This window comes from Vespa mandarinia, chromosome 8, assembly GCF_050613455.1.
Source record: "Vespa mandarinia isolate Hongniang chromosome 8, ASM5061345v1, whole genome shotgun sequence".
Lineage (NCBI taxonomy): Eukaryota > Metazoa > Arthropoda > Insecta > Hymenoptera > Vespidae > Vespa > Vespa mandarinia.
The window spans coordinates 1,068,181-1,086,213 of record NC_140817.1 but is presented as its reverse complement, the minus strand read 5'-3'; the positions used below and the strand labels follow the sequence as shown (position 1 = coordinate 1,086,213).

At 35.7% G+C, this 18,033-nt stretch overlaps 5 protein-coding genes across 11 annotated transcripts in view; 1 reads left to right on the top strand and 4 right to left on the bottom strand.

Annotated features, from left to right (window-relative positions):
* Positions 1-8,846, top strand: part of capt (adenylyl cyclase-associated protein 1) — a 27,086-nt gene extending 18,240 nt beyond the window's left edge. For all 6 annotated transcript variants that reach the window (XM_035882449.2, XM_035882422.2, XM_035882440.2 and 3 more), the window contains 3 exons: positions 3-209; positions 6,210-6,353; positions 6,440-8,846. In XM_035882449.2, coding sequence (XP_035738342.1) covers positions 3-209; positions 6,210-6,353; positions 6,440-6,523 — 435 coding nt within the window. In that variant the 3' untranslated portion in view covers positions 6,524-8,846. The remainder of the gene's footprint in view (positions 1-2; positions 210-6,209; positions 6,354-6,439) is intronic.
* On the bottom strand, positions 349-4,802 carry LOC146872810 (uncharacterized). Its single transcript, XM_085659005.1, has 2 exons — positions 4,669-4,802; positions 349-4,574 (listed from the first exon to the last, which is right to left on the bottom strand). The coding sequence occupies exon 2, from the start codon at positions 4,452-4,454 to the stop codon at positions 429-431; it is 4,026 nt and encodes a 1,341-aa protein (XP_085515131.1). The 5' UTR covers positions 4,455-4,574; positions 4,669-4,802; the 3' UTR covers positions 349-428.
* On the bottom strand, positions 4,651-5,181 carry LOC146872809 (uncharacterized). The gene is made up of 2 exons (XM_085658843.1): positions 5,057-5,181; positions 4,651-4,999 (listed from the first exon to the last, which is right to left on the bottom strand). The coding sequence occupies exons 1-2, from the start codon at positions 5,179-5,181 to the stop codon at positions 4,651-4,653; spliced, it is 474 nt and encodes a 157-aa protein (XP_085514969.1).
* LOC146872808 (uncharacterized) lies at positions 5,335-5,917 on the bottom strand. The gene is made up of 3 exons (XM_085658842.1): positions 5,902-5,917; positions 5,698-5,834; positions 5,335-5,625 (listed from the first exon to the last, which is right to left on the bottom strand). The coding sequence occupies exons 1-3, from the start codon at positions 5,915-5,917 to the stop codon at positions 5,335-5,337; spliced, it is 444 nt and encodes a 147-aa protein (XP_085514968.1).
* LOC118448742 (uncharacterized) overlaps positions 7,484-18,033 on the bottom strand; it is a 26,511-nt gene continuing 15,961 nt past the window's right edge. The window contains exons 2-13 of one of the 2 annotated variants that reach the window (XM_085659004.1): positions 16,235-16,406; positions 16,099-16,122; positions 15,896-16,011; positions 15,568-15,805; positions 12,556-15,489; positions 12,261-12,482; positions 11,487-12,168; positions 11,186-11,386; positions 10,888-11,022; positions 10,339-10,616; positions 10,030-10,227; positions 7,484-9,949 (exon numbers count right to left, since the gene is read on the bottom strand). In XM_085659004.1, the coding sequence (XP_085515130.1) occupies positions 9,702-9,949; positions 10,030-10,227; positions 10,339-10,616; positions 10,888-11,022; positions 11,186-11,386; positions 11,487-12,168; positions 12,261-12,482; positions 12,556-15,489; positions 15,568-15,805; positions 15,896-16,011; positions 16,099-16,122; positions 16,235-16,406 (5,448 nt within the window). In that variant the 3' untranslated portion in view covers positions 7,484-9,701. The remainder of the gene's footprint in view (positions 9,950-10,029; positions 10,228-10,338; positions 10,617-10,887; positions 11,023-11,185; positions 11,387-11,486; positions 12,169-12,260; positions 12,483-12,555; positions 15,490-15,567; positions 15,806-15,895; positions 16,012-16,098; positions 16,123-16,234; positions 16,407-18,033) is intronic. The other variant, XM_035882387.2, reaches the window with a different exon arrangement.

Genomic DNA, 18,033 nt, shown 5'->3' with positions numbered 1-18,033 from the left:
AGGAATATCACAAGGGTAATAAAGATTTGCTCGTCGACAACGTCGAGATGAACAACGTCGTGTACATGTTCCGTTGCCAGGACAGTACAATGGTCGTCAAAGGAAAAGTAAATTCCATCGTGATGGATTCTTGCCGCAAATCATCGGTCGTATTTGACTCGGTCGTTTCGAGCATCGAGTTCGTCAACTGCCAAAGTGTACAGATGCAGGTGCGTTTTCAATTTGTTTCTCAATGTGATTATATTTGAAAGAGATTAAAAAATATAAAAAGGAAGTGTATTTCTTCTCAAAGAGTACATATATATATATACAATGAAAATATATATAGAGAAGTATATGATAAAAGATAACGTCAAAGTTCGAGGATATTACAAAAGGAAAAAAAGAAAGAAGAAAAATGAATGTCTAAGCCGATCGACGATAAAAGATCACTCTAAATTTTTGTTCCTTAGCCTAAGTCTATTGCACAAGTTTTGTATCTCCTTTAAATGGCCGAGATTTTGTTTCCGAGAAAGAATTTCGAACAAGTAAGAATACTCCTCGTTGGTTAATTCCTTTGGCATGCCAAATATTTGATGCTCGTGCAACGGGATTATTTCGCTGATATTTAAAAAGTCGGACATCGATGTGCTCGTGTCTGTAACGGATGGCTTCACCGAAATTTCCATTTCTTTTTGTTGAATGGTAACGGACCAGAAATTTTTTAATGTACCTATGGATACGTGCCGATTCGACGAACTATTGGAAGAATCATTTTCATCGTTATCGGTTTCGTTCATGACAGAGGAGGACGACACGATGGTTATGAGTTTCGGCAATGTATTTTTTTCTTGCGCCATTATTACGGAAGACGATGGCACACTGTCCCGTAATTTTGCATCTGGCTCATTTACGTTTTGTGCAATCGGTGCACCTTTACTCGTATATTCGAGAAATTTTACAGGATCCAATATTCTTGTCACATTGTGATCATGATGGTTAATTATGTTCACGTATATTATCGTCCGTTCGCGAGACACGTTGTTACTACAATTTTCATCGATGACGTTTGTATTTTCTTTGGATGATTCCGTTTTAAATCTTTCCTCGAACGTCGTCGTTTTACTGTTATCCAGATGTTTCTGCGAATCTTCTTTATTAATAGAACTACCTTCGGTTGGAATTACGTCGACTTCGCTGACATTCTCATCGTTATTATCTATTCTATCTCTGCATAATCCTGTCATCGTTAAAGGTCCCCTCGTTGGACTTTTTGATCGGCATATATGTTCCGTTCTTCGAGCATCCAATCGACTTTTCAATATAGGTATGCAAGATTTCGAAAATGATTTTGGAGTTGATGATAGAGCGTAATTGGAATGCATTTCAGTTTTGACGAATTTAGCTTTGCCTTTTTTCGGTTCCTCCTCCTTCGTCGATCTACGATCATCGCATTGCGGGAAGACAGCAGAACGCGATGAAAAATCATTCTTATAAGAACCTGCATAAGATTGAGATCTTTCTTGAGATAAATTGCAACTGTTCGGTCTCGTGTAAAGTCTTGTAGAATTTGGTGCGTTGTCTTTGTCAACGATTATACTTAAATTACTTTTCATTTTAAACTGTGAATTATTATTCGTTGTTTTTCTCCTCGTATACGTCGTATTATCGACGTTTATCGAATCTTTCGATTTCGTATCGACGTTCGTCCTTTTAGATCTCGTCCAATTTGAATTAATCGCACGTAAATTTCTTCTTACGTTTTGTTCCTCAACAGGTGATGGTTTCTTGTATTTGATGCTTCCGTCAAATATGAATCCTTCAGATTTATTTTTAAGTTGTTTCACGTTCGATTCTTCGTGCGGTACAATTTCGTTGGACGATTGAAAATCGTTCGCTTCGATGTAAGAGACAGATGTTTCGTTACTTGTCTCATTATCGTTGAAATTGCATTCGCATGATGCTACATCCATCAATTGCAATGATTCATTATTATCCAGATTTTTTTTCCTTAATAAATCGATACACGAATCTATGCACAATTCTAATATGTCATTTTTAATATCTATTTCCTTAAAAGAAGAATTCGCGCTAATATTACTTTCGGATATTCTACAGGATTGAAAATCTATCTTGCTCATGGAACTCGAAGTATCGCCCGTGATATAAGAGCTACTTTTTTGAGCGATAACGTTCGATCGAGATCTCGTTATATTCGATTGTTTCGTTTCATTTAAAATTCCCTTCCTTTGAATATTTTTTCTTTCATCATTTTTTAGATTAACAAAGTTCGTTGTACGATCAGAAATACAAAGTATACCCTTTCGATTATCTGACATTATTTGTAACGTCTCCTTTTTATCAGGCTCCTTTTCAATGATCTCGGTGACGTTACTGGTTTTTAAATCATTATTATAAGAGATTCGCAATGTGGAAGAAACGTTGTTCAGATCATCGAAGATTTTGCTATGGGTTACCGCAAAAATATTAGATTCGTGCGAATCAATTGACACGGATATTGGAATTAAATTAAGTTCAATGGTCTCGCCGCACGTTGCTTCCGATAAAGTCTTTTCACCAAGGAAGTATGGATTTTTGAATATATCGTTCTCATTGCTGAATAAATTGTTCATTTTTTTTAATTGACCGAACGATAGGATACCCGGACGTCTTCTCAATGATAAATCCTGATTGTAAAGAGCGTCATCTTTTTCTTTGATCGATGAATACCTGTTGTATATTTCTAAATTCGAGTCAGTAGATGAGAAAAAGTTAGTCATGCTTCCATTGTCGATCGTAAATTGATATTTTGTACTTCCAATGCTAGAAGAATCGGTGGTCCTATTCCAAGATAATAAATCGTCCGTTCCAAAGGAGATAATTCCTTCGTTTTCGTTCTCATGAAAAATAGTAGTATTTCCATTGTTTCGCCTATCCCGAAACAATTCCGTAGAATTCATATTTCTCATGGTTTTCAATGAAACTTCATTGAACGTATTTCTTCGAACATTATTAGTACCTTTTTTGTTAAAGGATTTAGGTACGCTTTTAGCTCTACGTAATCGCCCGTAAGATATTAAACGATTTTTTTCTTCCTCGTCACGATGACAATGTCGTTTTCGATCGTCATCGATATCATCGTCATCCCACGTCGCAACTTCCCCATATACTCTTTTACCCTTTAATAATGAATTTGCACTTTTTATCGATTTATTTTTTTTCAATAAGGACGATTTAAAATCACTCGGAAGTTCTTGCAAAATAATATTTTGATATTTCGGAATGATCGAGAGATCGTTGAAACTAAAGTATTGAGAAGAGACAATGGGTAAAGCTTCTTTCGACAAGTTATACACCTCCGACGTATTCAATTCGTTATATACATTTTTCTCTTGATTTTTATCGTTTATTTCGATGTTCGGTGATGACGAAGAACCATCGTCAGACATTTCGCTCGATTGCTTCATCTGAAGAAACATATAAGTTCTGCTGGTTTTGTCGGTACAACTACTAGTAGATTCTTCGGTGATGATGTCCAATAACTTTGACTGAAAACTTTTATCCGTGTCCAGGCAAGCAGTATCAATGTCCTTGAAATTATTCGTAATTTCTTCTCTTTCTTTTCTTATCTCGACATTCGAATAAAACTTGTGCAACTTGACTCGCGACAAAAGTTCCTTCTTACATTTTAAAGCTTCACGAATTAACATTTCTGTCGACTTATTATCCAAATCGCTATCCTTCGATATTTCCACCTGACTGGAGTTCGTAGAAATGATCGATGGATCCTCGTCGATTTCCAATGAAACACAAAGGTCCGATAATTTTTTCTTCTTTTGCAATTGAAAATCATTTAAAACAGATTCTTGATCTATTATGACGTGATTAGATCGAGATAAAGCGTCAGTTTTAATCGATCGTTCCTCGTTCCGTTGATTCTTTTCAATGATCGCTAAATCTAATGGATCATCGATCAATGGCTCGGAATAACTTTTCATAGAAATCGAGGAACTTTTCTCGGAATCGATACTTTCATATAATTCGTAATCGCTGCTATTCGTTTGCAGCATCTTGTCGTTATATTCCTTAACGTTTAATAAAATCTTATTTCTTTTCGTTTCGTTGATATTCTTCATTTCTAATTTTAACGTGTCGAGAATTTCAACGACGTTTTGATAAATCGTTTGGATCTCGTCGTTGCCATTTTCTTTCAATCCTTCAATATTTCTCGTAACGCATGAGTCCAATACGCTGTACGCTCGTAAAACTTTGTCGAGACTTTCCAATTTCCGTTTAATCCGATATAACCGGATCTGGGACATTTCTATGACGTTGTTATTATTTTGAGAAAGGATACTCGTCGACTCGTCCATCATTAAGTTATTCGATAAATCATCGTGAATGCTTGAATTTAACGAAGACAATAAACCGTTGCTCTTGATCCTCTCAATTTGTATACCGTTAGATATATCCATGCACGTATTCGGATCCTTTTTCTCGCGTTCTACTTTCACGAGCGTTCCTTTTACTTCTCCAATGATTTTGCATCTCCTGCTTGCATTCCTCGCATCTGTTGTTTGAGCGTGCAAAGATGACTTTAACAAACAGAATGTAACGTCAGCAGAAATAATACGATTATTCTGCTTGTCTCGCATAAATTATTATTTTATATTATCGAATAGAAATTACCTTTTCGTCGGTCCAAGAATCTCGAAACGAGGAAGAGTCATTGGTGATAGCCGAGGAACTGCAATTGAATTCGAGTCTCTTGTTACTCTCCTTAAGATCTCTTAAAAATCTTTTACAGTCTACGATACTATCGGTGTATTTGTCGCAACCAATGATTTTCGATCGTGACGTAGAAAGTCTCGGACGTTTTTGCTTTCGTATTTTCTTCCAAGAATAATCGCTGTCCTTTCTTGGTAATAAAGAAAGTTGTCTCGTAATGCAACTACGTGACTCTTCTAGATTTTCACTCTTTGAAAGTCCACGTCGATGGACACCCTCCAGATTAGTTTTTCTATAGTAGATCCTCTTTTTACTACTATTTGCCGTACGATAATTCCTTTCGACTTACTTTATTATAGATTCAACACTGGTAGTTCTCGAAGATTTTATATCACTTTGATCGCTCGGAGATACGCCTTGTTGTTGATTTTCGGATGAAAAATATTCCGTTTTCGTGTCGAGCAATTCGTTCATACGATGTACAGAGATAGGGTCCAATTTGGAAGGTGACAGATAAGCGTTGGATGTCGAACTGAATATGGAGAGTATTAATTGGAAAGAAGAGAGAAAAGAAAAAAAGAAAAAGAAAAGAAAAAGATTCTACGTCGTTCGATTGGTAAAATTTTTTTACCCGAGCAAAATACGTTTGATCCAATCTTTACGATCGCTCGAAGTTGATAACGTCAGTCTGAGATTACGATGTTGCTTTTTTAAAGCGGCATTTTGAATTTGGTGAGGAAGCGGCCATGTTCCGTACTGTAACTTGTACGTCAGTATATTGATTTTTAATTCAAGGTCGTCGACCTTACAACCGACTCTGCTGAGAATGTATTTGCTAGGAGTAGCCCTATTTATCCATTTTCTTTTGACATAAAATATACGTAGTAGCATGATGCAAATGAGGCAGATGGCAATGATCTTTAATAGATGTCAAACAAAATGTTTATATTAAAATATTGAATATTGATTAGATCGAAATTATAGTTATACCCTCCACAATATTGATTCTGTAGTTAAACAATCGACCACGTCTGTCACAATTTCCGTCCACATGTATCTCAAGATGGCTCGTATACATTGTCTCCAATTGGTCTCGCAAATTATTCTCACAGGTTCTAAATTACCACCTTGATGGAAATCCAAATGTGCCGTAGGTTAAATTTTATTTTTATTTCGTTTTCATTTAATACTTACCAAGCTGCCACCGCATATTGATGTCGATAATACTCGTGACATTAAACTTGATATCCCGTTCTATTGTTGGACACTCTGTTCCACAAGATTATATTGAATATTAGATATTTATACTCATGTCAGATTCTAAAGCATGACAAGAACCAAATAAATAGACAACCAGAAGCGCTTTGCTTTTGTTCTATGATCGAATTCATACGAAACCGACGATGAACGGATGAGCAGAGTTCATTTGGAACATTTTATCATTCTGTTTTTTCCTTTTATTTATTTATTTCGCCCCCCCTCCCTCCTCTTTTTTTTCGCAGGTACTCGGAAAGGTGCCAACTATTTCGATCGACAAGACGGACGGCTGTCAAATGTATCTCAATTCGGAATCATTGGATGTCGAGCTCATAACTAGCAAGTCTAGCGAAATGAATGTCATGGTGCCGAAAGGGAATGGAGATTACGTAAGGATCGTCATTAATAAAGAATATATATATATATATTTTTTTTTTACGTTTTAATTACATTACTTTATCGATTTATTTTGCAGACGGAGTATCCTGTTCCGGAACAATTTAAAACGACCATCAGTCCGAAGGGCCTCAGCACAATTGCCGTCGATTCACTCGGCTAAAATCTCTAATAACTCTATTAATCGTAGCCTAAATATCTTTCTAACAGTACGATTCATTAGAGGTATCATCGTTAAGGAAATCATCAATTTATTATTATTTATTATCTTCTCGAATAAGGTATCATCGAGGTGAGAGTTTCGTGCTACGATCGAGGGCTCGCAAAGGTGTGCGCGCCACGAATTGATTTATATCCAACGTAGAATTGATCCTTTCTTTCTTCCTTTCGAGAAACGCGAGAGAGAGACTAGAGGTAATAGATAAATTCTCATTTAAGAACAAAAAGGAAAAAAAAAAAAAAAGAAAAAGAAGAAAAAATAAACGATGAAACGAAAGGAGCTACGACGCGTTCGCGTCCTTTGAAACAAAAAAAAAAAAAAAAGAACAAAAAGAACAAAAAGAAAAAAAGAAAAAGGAAAAAAAAGATTTCGTCCCGACGAAAAACTTGAATTTTTATCGAAATTACCAGGCTATCGTCGAAAATCAAATTATTATTCGAAGCTTGATGGAAATGTTGGAAAAAGAAAAAAAAAAAAAAAGAAAAAAAGAAAGCGAGAGAAGAACGTAACCAATTAACAAAATTGATTATCGAGATACGAGAACGTATAGATGATGATGAAACGTGGTAGTAATGCTCGGGATGAATTCAAGTACGGTGTGGACAAAAGTTGTAGCAATATTCGATCCGCACTTTTATACATTTACACAATTTTATATGATGGTAATCGAACTTTTGTCCAGACCGAACGTCCAAAGTTCGAATATTTATTAGCCGTGGAATTGTTACTATTCAGCCATTAGGAGTGAGTTTTCGCGCGCTAGAAATATTTGCCAGTATTAAAAATAACTCGAATTGCGAAGCCCGTGGCTCATTTTTCATACCAGCGCCATATTGAAATAGTTGATAATCAAGTTGGCATATTACAACTTTTACATTTTTCCAAGGCCATCGAGAGAAGAGAGTTTTCGTTTAGCACCGGCTTGGCATGTTCTTCCTTCGAGCGTATATATTATATTCTTCTCCTCCTTACGTTTTTTCTACATACTCGTTCGAAAATCCGAAACGGAAAGAAGAAGACAAAAGGAAAGGAAAGAAAAAAAGAAAAAAGACAAAAGAAAAAAAGGAAAAAAAAACAAAAAAAGAAAGAAGATAATTATTACACGATATTCGATAAAATATTTTTCAAATTTAATTTAACGCTTCCTCGGATAACTTTGTAAATACGTTATATGACGCGTTAATTGAAAAATCTCGTTGTGTATTCGGCCCCGAAAAGGAATGGTCTTGATGAAGAGCGCAAAAGAATCGTTAACTCGAATTTTAATTCCAAAAGTGTAATGTTTATCGTGACACAAATTGCATTGTGATTTTTACCATTCGGTATAATATACTAATCATAAGTGTAAGTTAGTCATTAGTTGTCTAAGCGTATAATATAGTTTAGATGACAACCATCGGTTTCAGTGTTTAGATTTGCGAAGAGATATTTCTGTCGAACATTGGATATGAAATACTTTTATCAAAAGTATTTCATTCCCTTGGATACTTCTCAAATTTTTCTCTTCCTATCTCGGTATTCGTCGCCTAAGTCGCGTTGCGGTTGATGTTTGATTAATTATTAAAAAGAATAAGGATAACAATAATAATAATAATAATAATAATAATAATAATAATAATAATAATAATAATAATAATAATAATAATAATAACAAGAATAATAATAATAAGAAGAAGAAAAAGAAAAAGAAGAAGAAAGAAGAAAGAAGAAGAGGAAGAAACAAAAAAAAAGCAAAAAAAAAGAAAAGAACGAAGCATATAACGCTATTAAGATTATTTTTGCTTAATGAATCGTACGTTTAAAATTGTACTTTTTAAAACGGCAAATTTTAATCATTTTTTGTTTTTAACAGGATGAACGGTTTTATTATAATGTCGTCTGCTATTTAGCTCGGCATTTTAATAATTAATAATAATTAAAAAAAAAAATATATATATATATATATAAAAGGAAGAAAAAAAGAGAACTATATCGGATCGTCGTTGAAACGTCGTGACTTTACGTATTTCTTCTGGGTTAATAATTGTAAGAGTACGAAAAAAAAAATCAAAAAACACATCCGCGCTATCTCTTGTGAACTCTCTTGTAATATTTAAAAATTTACATATGCAAAAACGCAGTGCATTTCTGCTTTAAATATCTTATCCAAGTCGATCGGATATATTATCGCGAGTACCTTTGATACTCTTTCTCGCATATTCTTTCAGGTAAATGCTCGCAAAAATTTTCGCTGTTTTATCGCAATAAAAGTCTGATCAAAATAGGACTTTCGTAGAAAACATTTATTCGTCCGTATTATTCTCTTTATGTGATGTTTTTTTTTTTATTATTATTATCATCATCATCATCATCATCATCATCATCATCATCATTATTATTATTATTATTTGATATTATTTTAATTCCTTACAGACATCATTTTCTCTCTCTCTCTCTCTTTCTCTACATACGATATATACAAAAACTAAATCTTAAAAAAATTAATCTTAGAGACTGAAACATTCGAATAACATGACTTAATGATTTTTAACGAGTGTCACTAATTCAAATGTCAAGTCAATATAAGATCGATTCGATGACAACGACTCTACGCTATCTCTAAACTTTCTTAATTAGTTTAGAAATACGAAAGTTCTTCTCTTCGATCGAGATTATGTTCCTGAAAGAAAAGAGACGAGAATAATCGCGTCTAGTCTCTCGACTTTCAGTCGTTTGATTAAATGCAATTGTATTTAATGGAGAATCGATGAGAAGTAAAAAAGAAACAAAAAAAAAAAAGAAATTCGTAAGTAGAAATTTTCTTTCTTTTTTTTCTCTCTCTCTCTCTCTCACTCTCTCATCTTATCTTTTAATATCTTACAAAGTAGACACCTGGAAGTCCAAGTTTGGTCTCTTTTTTGTGATATTTTTTACATTAAAAAAAAAAAAAAAAGTTGCATTTACTCAAACTCGTTTCGTCGAATAAATACAACAAAAATACGTTTTGCAATTTTCATTCAGATGCATCGCGATCGATTTTGGCGTTTGAACGACAATGATCTTATCGATTTGTAAAACGACGAAATCGAATCGCCAAAGGATCTATGGGAATTCTAAAATTATTTAAGTATCGTCAGTCTTTTTATCGGAAAGTTGTCGTGCAATCACGTTCGTCGCTACCGTCGGAACATTCGAGGAATCCATTGCAGACTCGGGATTTGGGTAAGCATTCGCCCAATGGACATCTGTGTCCTTTACAGGAGGCTATCGAGGATGGTACATCGTTTTTCGAGATGATAACACGTTCGATGTACGATAGATAATGATGAACTTTCGTATAAACACCAGGCCTTCCAGGTCTGGCACAACCATATCCGTTTGAAGTGATACCTAAATAAATAGAATGAAATCATCTTAAGATTCTTATAAAATATCATTAGGTTTTGTATAAGCGAGTATTGAGGTGTTACCATGAATGGTATATTTATTGTCAGATCCTGAACAAACCAAAGGACCACCACTGTCACCCAAACATGCATCCCTTCCGCCATCTTTTAATCCAGCACAAAGCATTCCTGATGTGATTCTATACAACGGTAAGAAGATTGTTTTCCTTCGGCATTCCTCCGTTGATATCAGAGGCAGTTGGACTTCTTGTAAAGTATCAGCTATTGAACGAAAAAAAAAAATAAAAAAAAAATATATATATATATATATATATATATCATCGCAAAAAGACTTGCATATAGATGTATAGATACGAGATTATGAGTACGTACGAAATATTCTGCCTATCTCAAACAATTGTCCCCAACCGGTGACAGTGCAAGTAGTCCCACTTTTTGGTTCGTTCTGCGGAAGACATACCGGTCTGACGTAATCACTGAACGTAACCGATCTTTCGAGTCTAAGAAGAGCTATGTCGTTAATGAATCCATTATCAATGTAATCTGGATGAAGGACGATATGATCCAGTCGTAAAAGTTGCTCGTGTGGACTTGGAAAGCTTCCTCTTCTAGTAGCACCTATCCTTGCAACCCAATATTCGTCGAGAGCACTAAAATAATATAATTTTTGCGTTGCTTCAAAGAGAGAAAAAAAGATAAATTTTTCTTTCAGTTCATCGCTCGTATCGTCATTTCTTTCTTTCTTTTTTTTTTTTTTTTTTTTATCGTCCTAAGACATTACTTACTTTTATAAGAGGCTGAATAAATACGAAATGCTTCGAACTTATCCATTTTATTATCTCGTTGAAAAATGTAGCAAGCACTTTGGTTCCCGATTGGTCAACAAATCACGATAGGTAAGGAGAAATTGTCATGGCTTACCGATAAAAGCAGTGGGCTGCAGAGAGAATCCATTTGTCATTGATAAGAGCTCCTCCGCATTGATAATCACCTTCCTTGTAGAGAGCTACTTGCCACGGCCAGCTTCCTGCCGATGAACTGCCGCCCCCGACGATCCTGGAACGACGAGAAACGTGCAATCTATTTCAGTGAATCCAGTTGATTCATAGAACTCGATTTTTGTACAACACATATTTCAAATTTAACGATCTATGTACACGTAAAAGTTTCTTTCTTCTTTTGGTATATAATTATTGAAAAACTGGTTCAATGGATATACCTTGCCTGCGACGGAGCCTGCGTCCTTATTCCACATTCGAGATTCTTGCACTTGACCTTGAGAACTTGGCCGCTCGGACAGTTGGACGGCTTGAAGGTCAACACGGTTTTGTCGGACGGTTTCTCGTTAAATGAGAGTACGTAATAAGAATTGCCGGACGATGGATTTTCATCCAGAACTCTTTCGACTCTCTCGTAATCTCTGATAAGACAGAAAAAATTTCCTTGTTTCTCTTTTAAAGTTCTCATGTTAGAAAGAGAAAAAGAAAAGGAAAAAAAAAAAAAGTCAAATTATAACTTACTGATACGTGATTGCTTTGCAGACTGCTCTACCAAGATCCTCGATGCTCCAAGTAGTCTGTTTTTCCTGACGAAAATTGTTCGTAGAATTTAAGCAAAGTTTCCCCCACTTTCCATTTTTTCTTATATTTAGATAACCTTTGTCATTGTAACCATTCAGTTCTTTTTTAAATCCTTGCGTGGAGGTTATCAGAGAATCTTCTTTCGCGTGATAAGACGTTCTATCAACGAGACTGTTTCTCAAATTCAAAGATATTTCTCTTCCTGATACGAGATTCGGAGAATTCGTTGGTTCATCCGGTAAAATGGTCGTTTCTACGACGGACCCATAGGTTTCTCTGCTCGATGGAAAGTCAAAGGAATCAGGAAGGGTGGTTGTTTTTGATAAGGTGGATTCAACTGCTTCTTGATCGAACGGTACATCTCGATTGTTCTCCGAATCGTACGAATAATCTTCCGACTTTGCGAAGACATCGTCACTTTCATTTTTACTTTCCAAAATTATGCTTTTATTTTTTAACTCGTCAGCAACTTTTTTATAATCTTCAACGTATTCCTCGATCAGTGCGGCACATTTCTTTTCATCCTCTCCAGTAGGACAGTCTCGGAAACCATCGCAAACCTTGCTCTGATCCACACAGTACCTGCTGTTACCGCAAACGAACTGACCCTCGACACACCAATCTGTCAACATGGAAATGAGACAGTATTTTTTAAGTCTTGATTTAGGCGAATGCAATGCAATTATTTTGAGATGATATCGATTAGTTAATCACCACAATCTGTTTCGTCAGAATAATCCCAACAATCCGCTGTACCATCGCATATCTTTTGTTGTAGAAGTTGTGCCTTTAAAAAGTCCGCGCACGTACAGCTGGCCTCGTCTTCCGAATTCGAACATTCGCCAAGCATATTGCATCTTGCACTGGATGGCAAACATTTGCCGTCGTTGCACTGGAAGCCCCCCCCTTGACAGTTATCTGTGAAAAATATACGATCTTCATCAATGATTCGGATGATCCAGGATCGATATTTTGAAATAATCCCAAAGTAGTTTCTATCAGTTATTACCAGGCATAAATACAGGACTTTCTTCGTTCGTCTGATTTGCTTGATGGTTTAAATCATCTTCAACTTTGTTCATTATCTTCGTGAGAATCCTTACGCCGTCTCGACTCAATGTGAACAGAGCACTACCATTTTTTAGCGTTTCATTTCCCATCGCTACGTCCGCGATCTTTTTCAATTCATCAAAATTTTGTAAGAATCTTTGATCATTCGATAGTGATGATCCTTCTTTAATTTTAGAATTCAAATTATCTAAGGAAACGTTCGATGAATTTTTGTGAATCGTCATGATAGGTTTGTCATGTGTTCTTACTTCCGCTAATTGCTTCAATTTGTCCAAAAGAAATCGATTCTCTTCTAACGTCGAAATTTTTCTATCAGAAGTTTGTATCTTTATCGGATCGGCGTTTAGTTTTTCTTCCTTGAACGAACGTTTTTCTTCCGTATTTTCTAACGAATGCTTTTCCAATTTCGTATTAGAGTCGGAATGAATAATAGGAGGAGAAGTTGAATTAGTTACGACGAATCTGAGAACAACTCGATCAGGATTTTGTTTGGAAGATATTTTTGTACTAACAGAAGTTACAACTTCGACGATTTGTTCGATGTGAGTATGTTTGTTATCGGAAGAATTTGTCGCATTATTCGATTCTATACCATCGACGAGTTTTCCTTTGGAAAGATTGGAATTACGTTTGTTGTTATCCCTTTCTAAACCCTGAAGACCAAACAATTGTTCCAGTAACGCTGTTTCGTCTAATCGTTCTACGGAATTCTTATTCGCTGATGTTTTTTCCGAAGATTTCGTGACTTTCTCAGTTTCAATTTTAGGTCTTGGTCTGATGGGCCTACCAACTCCAGTGTTACTTTTAACAGGTGCTAAGGTCACCAAATTTTCAACAACGTAGGCCTTCAACGTGTCATTGTAGATTTTTTTACGTGTACCTGGTGTAGTTGTCAAGTGAGGATTAATCGAAACATTTTCTCCCCTATTTGCTGAATTTTTACTATCAAAATCATTCGTACTTTCTTCATCCGTTTGATTGGGTACATGTTGTAGAGTATCCACTTCGATAAAGGTAGAATTTCTCGAAACGTTGGACGTTAGCTTTTCCGATATAACTTCTTTATTTTCTTCGTCCTTCATGATCAATTTCTGTCCATTGTTATAAGATGGATGTAACAGTTCCGAATAAATTTCGGTCGTACTTAGTTTAAGAATCTTCTCGTCGTCTATCATTTCTTCGCCGTTCAATTTCGTTGGTTTCGTTGATTCGGCCAATTCGATATTAGCGATTTTAACGGATGACTCTGAACTTGTATTTTTTCGATCGGCGTTAATCATTTCAGTGGCTTCTTTAATATTCATCGACGTTATCCACTTATCCTTTATCTCTGCCTTTTCGATATGTTTGTTATCATTGTTATTGACGGACGATGAAATTTTTGTATTCTGATTGGGTGGTATCAATGGGAGCCTTTTGTTATCATCTTCTGAAACAATTGCCGATGTAATTTTGTCAACAGGAATGGTATGTCGAAAGGGTTTTAAAGTTCCAGGATTTTCTATGAGACTGGGCCTAACCGCGCTACCACTTAGATCAGGACTTCGGTAGCTCGTATAAATCGGTCTCTGATCGACCTTTCTGTCGCGTAAAGCGTCGTTTTGTTCTTTGTCGAGTGCCTCGATTCCACTTAATCGACTTCTCGTTTCTAGATTTTCTTCTACATCGGGAACAGGTTCGGCGATACCGATTCCGGACACTGATTCCGGATCTGATTCCTCTATCAAAGAAGGCTTAGATTTGACTGTTTGGAGATTCCATCTTGAAGCGATGGAACTCATTGTCGATGAAGAATTTTCCTTTGGCTCGTTCGTCGAGTTCGCCAGTTCGATTTTCGTTCTGGTTTGATCGATCGTCTGATAATAATGTTGTTTCGCACCATCAGCTTTGGTTAATTCCGAAGAAGTACTCAATCGTAGATCATAAGTTTCGGATGGTAATTGACCGGACACTTCGATGCTCGGCCTGTTGAAAGTTTCAGCCGCAGGTGTTGGTGCTGTAAACACGTTACCATCGTCCATCAATCCTGGAATCTTGTTCTTGAATTTACCGTTTACTCTAAAATTCACCATATCTTCGGGTACGATTCTGTCGTGCGGAAAATCAGTATCTTCCTCGTCCAATGTGCTCATACCTGGTACATCCATGCGCGTATTCAAAGGATCTAAACTTTCAGGAATTCGATTGGGTAATTTTGGATTGACCTTATCCTGAATATTGTACGTTGAATTTTTGACATTCGAATCGACATCAATGTTACCTGACGATACTGTGGTTTCCGGTAATAATTTCAGTTCAGTATTAACGTATCCAGGAACTATTGGTTTCCAAGGTGACGTTTCAAAATCTGGCTTGTGAAAATCATTAAAGATCACGCTGTTTGTACTACTCGTAGTAGTGGACGATACTTTGATGGAAGATAAAGTAATTTCCTTTTGGTGATCAATGGTCTCGGTCGTTACATCGATCCTATTCGTTGTTGTGTCCTTCGTCGTGGTAGAAATTGGTTGTGCAGAAGTTAATTCTAATTTCGTAGTATCCTCGATCTTCGAAACAGTACTCTTTAAAACTTCGTCCAACTGCGAAATCTTACTAAAGTTTTTAACATTGGACTCGATCTTAACATCTATTTTAGTAGAATTCTTCATAGTTTCGTTGATCTTCGTCGCCTTATAAGTTCCTTGAATCGTTGGAATATTATTGAAATCGATTTCAGGTTCGCTAGATTCTATCTTCGTTGGTTTAGACTTTGGTTTGGTGCCCGTTATAAGAGGACTCGTTCTATTTGGTCGAAGGAGACCATTTTTCGTTATCATAGCATTTCTCTGTTGATTCGTCTGTTTCTGATTCGTCGCTATCTCCTGACTTATTCCTACGTAAATTAAATGCAAGATTTCGATAACAATAATCGAATGACATATTAAAATTGTTTATCTATGTAGTTGCTTACGTTTGATGTTTATACTGGCGAGATCTAATTCCAGATCCTTGAATAAAGAGGACAACGAATAAGTTTCCTTAGCTATTATATCCTCTATCGTATCTTCGATATTCGTGATGGATCTCGGTATCTTCCTTCTGTCTAAGTATAGCCTAAAGAAGACCTTAAATGTACCATTCTCAAATTTGTCTATAATCGTTTGCTTGTAAGCTGGACTCAAAACGCTTCTTCTGAACAACAATTCGAACTGAAATAACAATGACAATAGCTCGTACTTAACTGATCAATAAACTTACATAATTATATTTATATTTCTATTGAAATTCTAATATCTTACAATATTTTTGTACTTTCTTTCTTTATCTCGAAACACCATACTCGTGTTCAACTTCAACATCGGATTATACCTTTCTCCCTTAATTACTCTGAAATTGCAATAGAATCCAACGATCGCTGAAAATGAATAAAAGAAAATATTTTATCCTTGATAAGATTCCTTTTGCGATTTCTAACGGATCATATTTAAATAAAGATACTAACCATTTTTGGAATCGTTCCTCAATGCTGAAACACGAACGTTTTAATTTTCGTCTCTTTCGTTTACGTTTATTACGTAAAGGATTAAAAAAGAAAAATAGAAAATAACAAAATAACGACGATATGAAGGAAAACTTACCACCCAACCAGAGTGCAAGTCCAGCGATCGCAAGTACAGCGATTAATACGAGCATCGCCGATATTATCAGCATCGCGCTACCGATTTTCCACGTCGTATTGCCATTTTGTTTTTTCGTTGGATGTGCTGGTACCCTTGACCATGTAGATCGTGGTGGAAAGTAATAGTCGCTCTGTAAAATGACATAATTTCGTAAGAATTTGGTACGATCGAAATCGTCGAACAATTTACGTGAAGAGAATTGCCGTCTTTATCAAAGTGAATCGATCGATACGATCAAGCGATCCATCGATCGTGATCCCTTTAAACGAGGCTATACCTTCCTGTCTCGGCCATTACGTTATTATTATTCTTTTTTTTTTCTTACGTTCACATGCATCTTCTCGGAGAAAGAGAGAGACCCAACCAAGCGTCGCGATATACGATGTCCAATAACGTGTACATGTAATAAATTTAGCTCCTTGGATGGCAATTCCCCGTTAACGGTACCAACTGCTTGCGTTAGTGGAATGCGTGAAAATAAGGAGAAAAAAATGAAGGAAAAAGAAATTCAGTCAAACTTATGAACGCGTCACATTCGACGGATCTTTGAGAAAATAATGGTCTCTCTCTCTCTCTCTGATCACGCGACATCATTGCTCAATAAGATGTTTCAAAGAATTGATTTGTTAACGCTATGCGTAAATATGTATGATTATATTCAAGGCGAGTTCGGAGATTGAACAAAGTATTGATTTAGATGTACCGCACGATAAAAAAAAAAGAAGAAAATTTATTCGATTAGAACTTGCTATTCTTTTTTTTTTTTTTAAATAAAAAAAAATTATTAATTATTCTCTTCAATACAAGAACAATATGAAAATAATATCTGAGATAAAATAATAATTCCTCGTGATAATGACCTAAGGTCGTCAAGGTCTGATTATCCGGTTAAAGTCGATGTCCTAAGAAATAAGGTGTAATCTCGTTCGTTTCAATCGAGATTACGAATATTACGGAACCGGAGTATGCCGGAGTGATATTTGTCACGCTCTTCCGCGATGCTGTAAGATTATAAACGCACCGCGCTCCGTGAAATCATAGAGTGGATCTATTCGAATAAAAGTTTCTTAGAAAGAAGGCCTTTGAATATAACTTGGAAACGGTCTCCTGTCCATTAAAGAAAGATATTTTAGAAACGTGTTCGATACAGAAAAAAAAGAAAGAAAAAATATTCATTATAAAATCGATTGACCGACGTAACATAAATATTGTGAGATGAGTGAGAGAGAGAGAGAGAGAGAGAGAGAGAGAGAATAACGATCTTGTACAAGGCCGCAAGATCGATACGCTCGTATTTTTTCATTCCTTATTTTTTTCACTTTTTTTTATAAGAAGCACCAGTGTAACATCTTCGTATTTATTGTATTACGTGCTCGAGTGACGTAAGTGACCATCCTCCAAAGGGTCCATCCAAAAAAAGAGAAAGATAGGTGGAAAGAGAGAAAGAGAGAGAGAGAGAGAGAGAGAGAGAGAGACAAGCGCGCGTGCGAGCGAACGCGTTTTAAAGAATTAATATTCGCACGAGTCAATGGCCGTCTACCAAAGATCATTGACTTCCTTCAAGATGATCAATTTCATAACGAAACAAACATAAAGAATATAATAATAATAATAATAATAATAATAATAATAATAATAATAATAATAATAATAATAATAACGATAATAATGTTGAAACTATTAAACGCGATGTACGTAAAACCTTGATAGACAAGATTTATTAATCGAATACGATTTGGTCGTTGAAAGGTATTTAT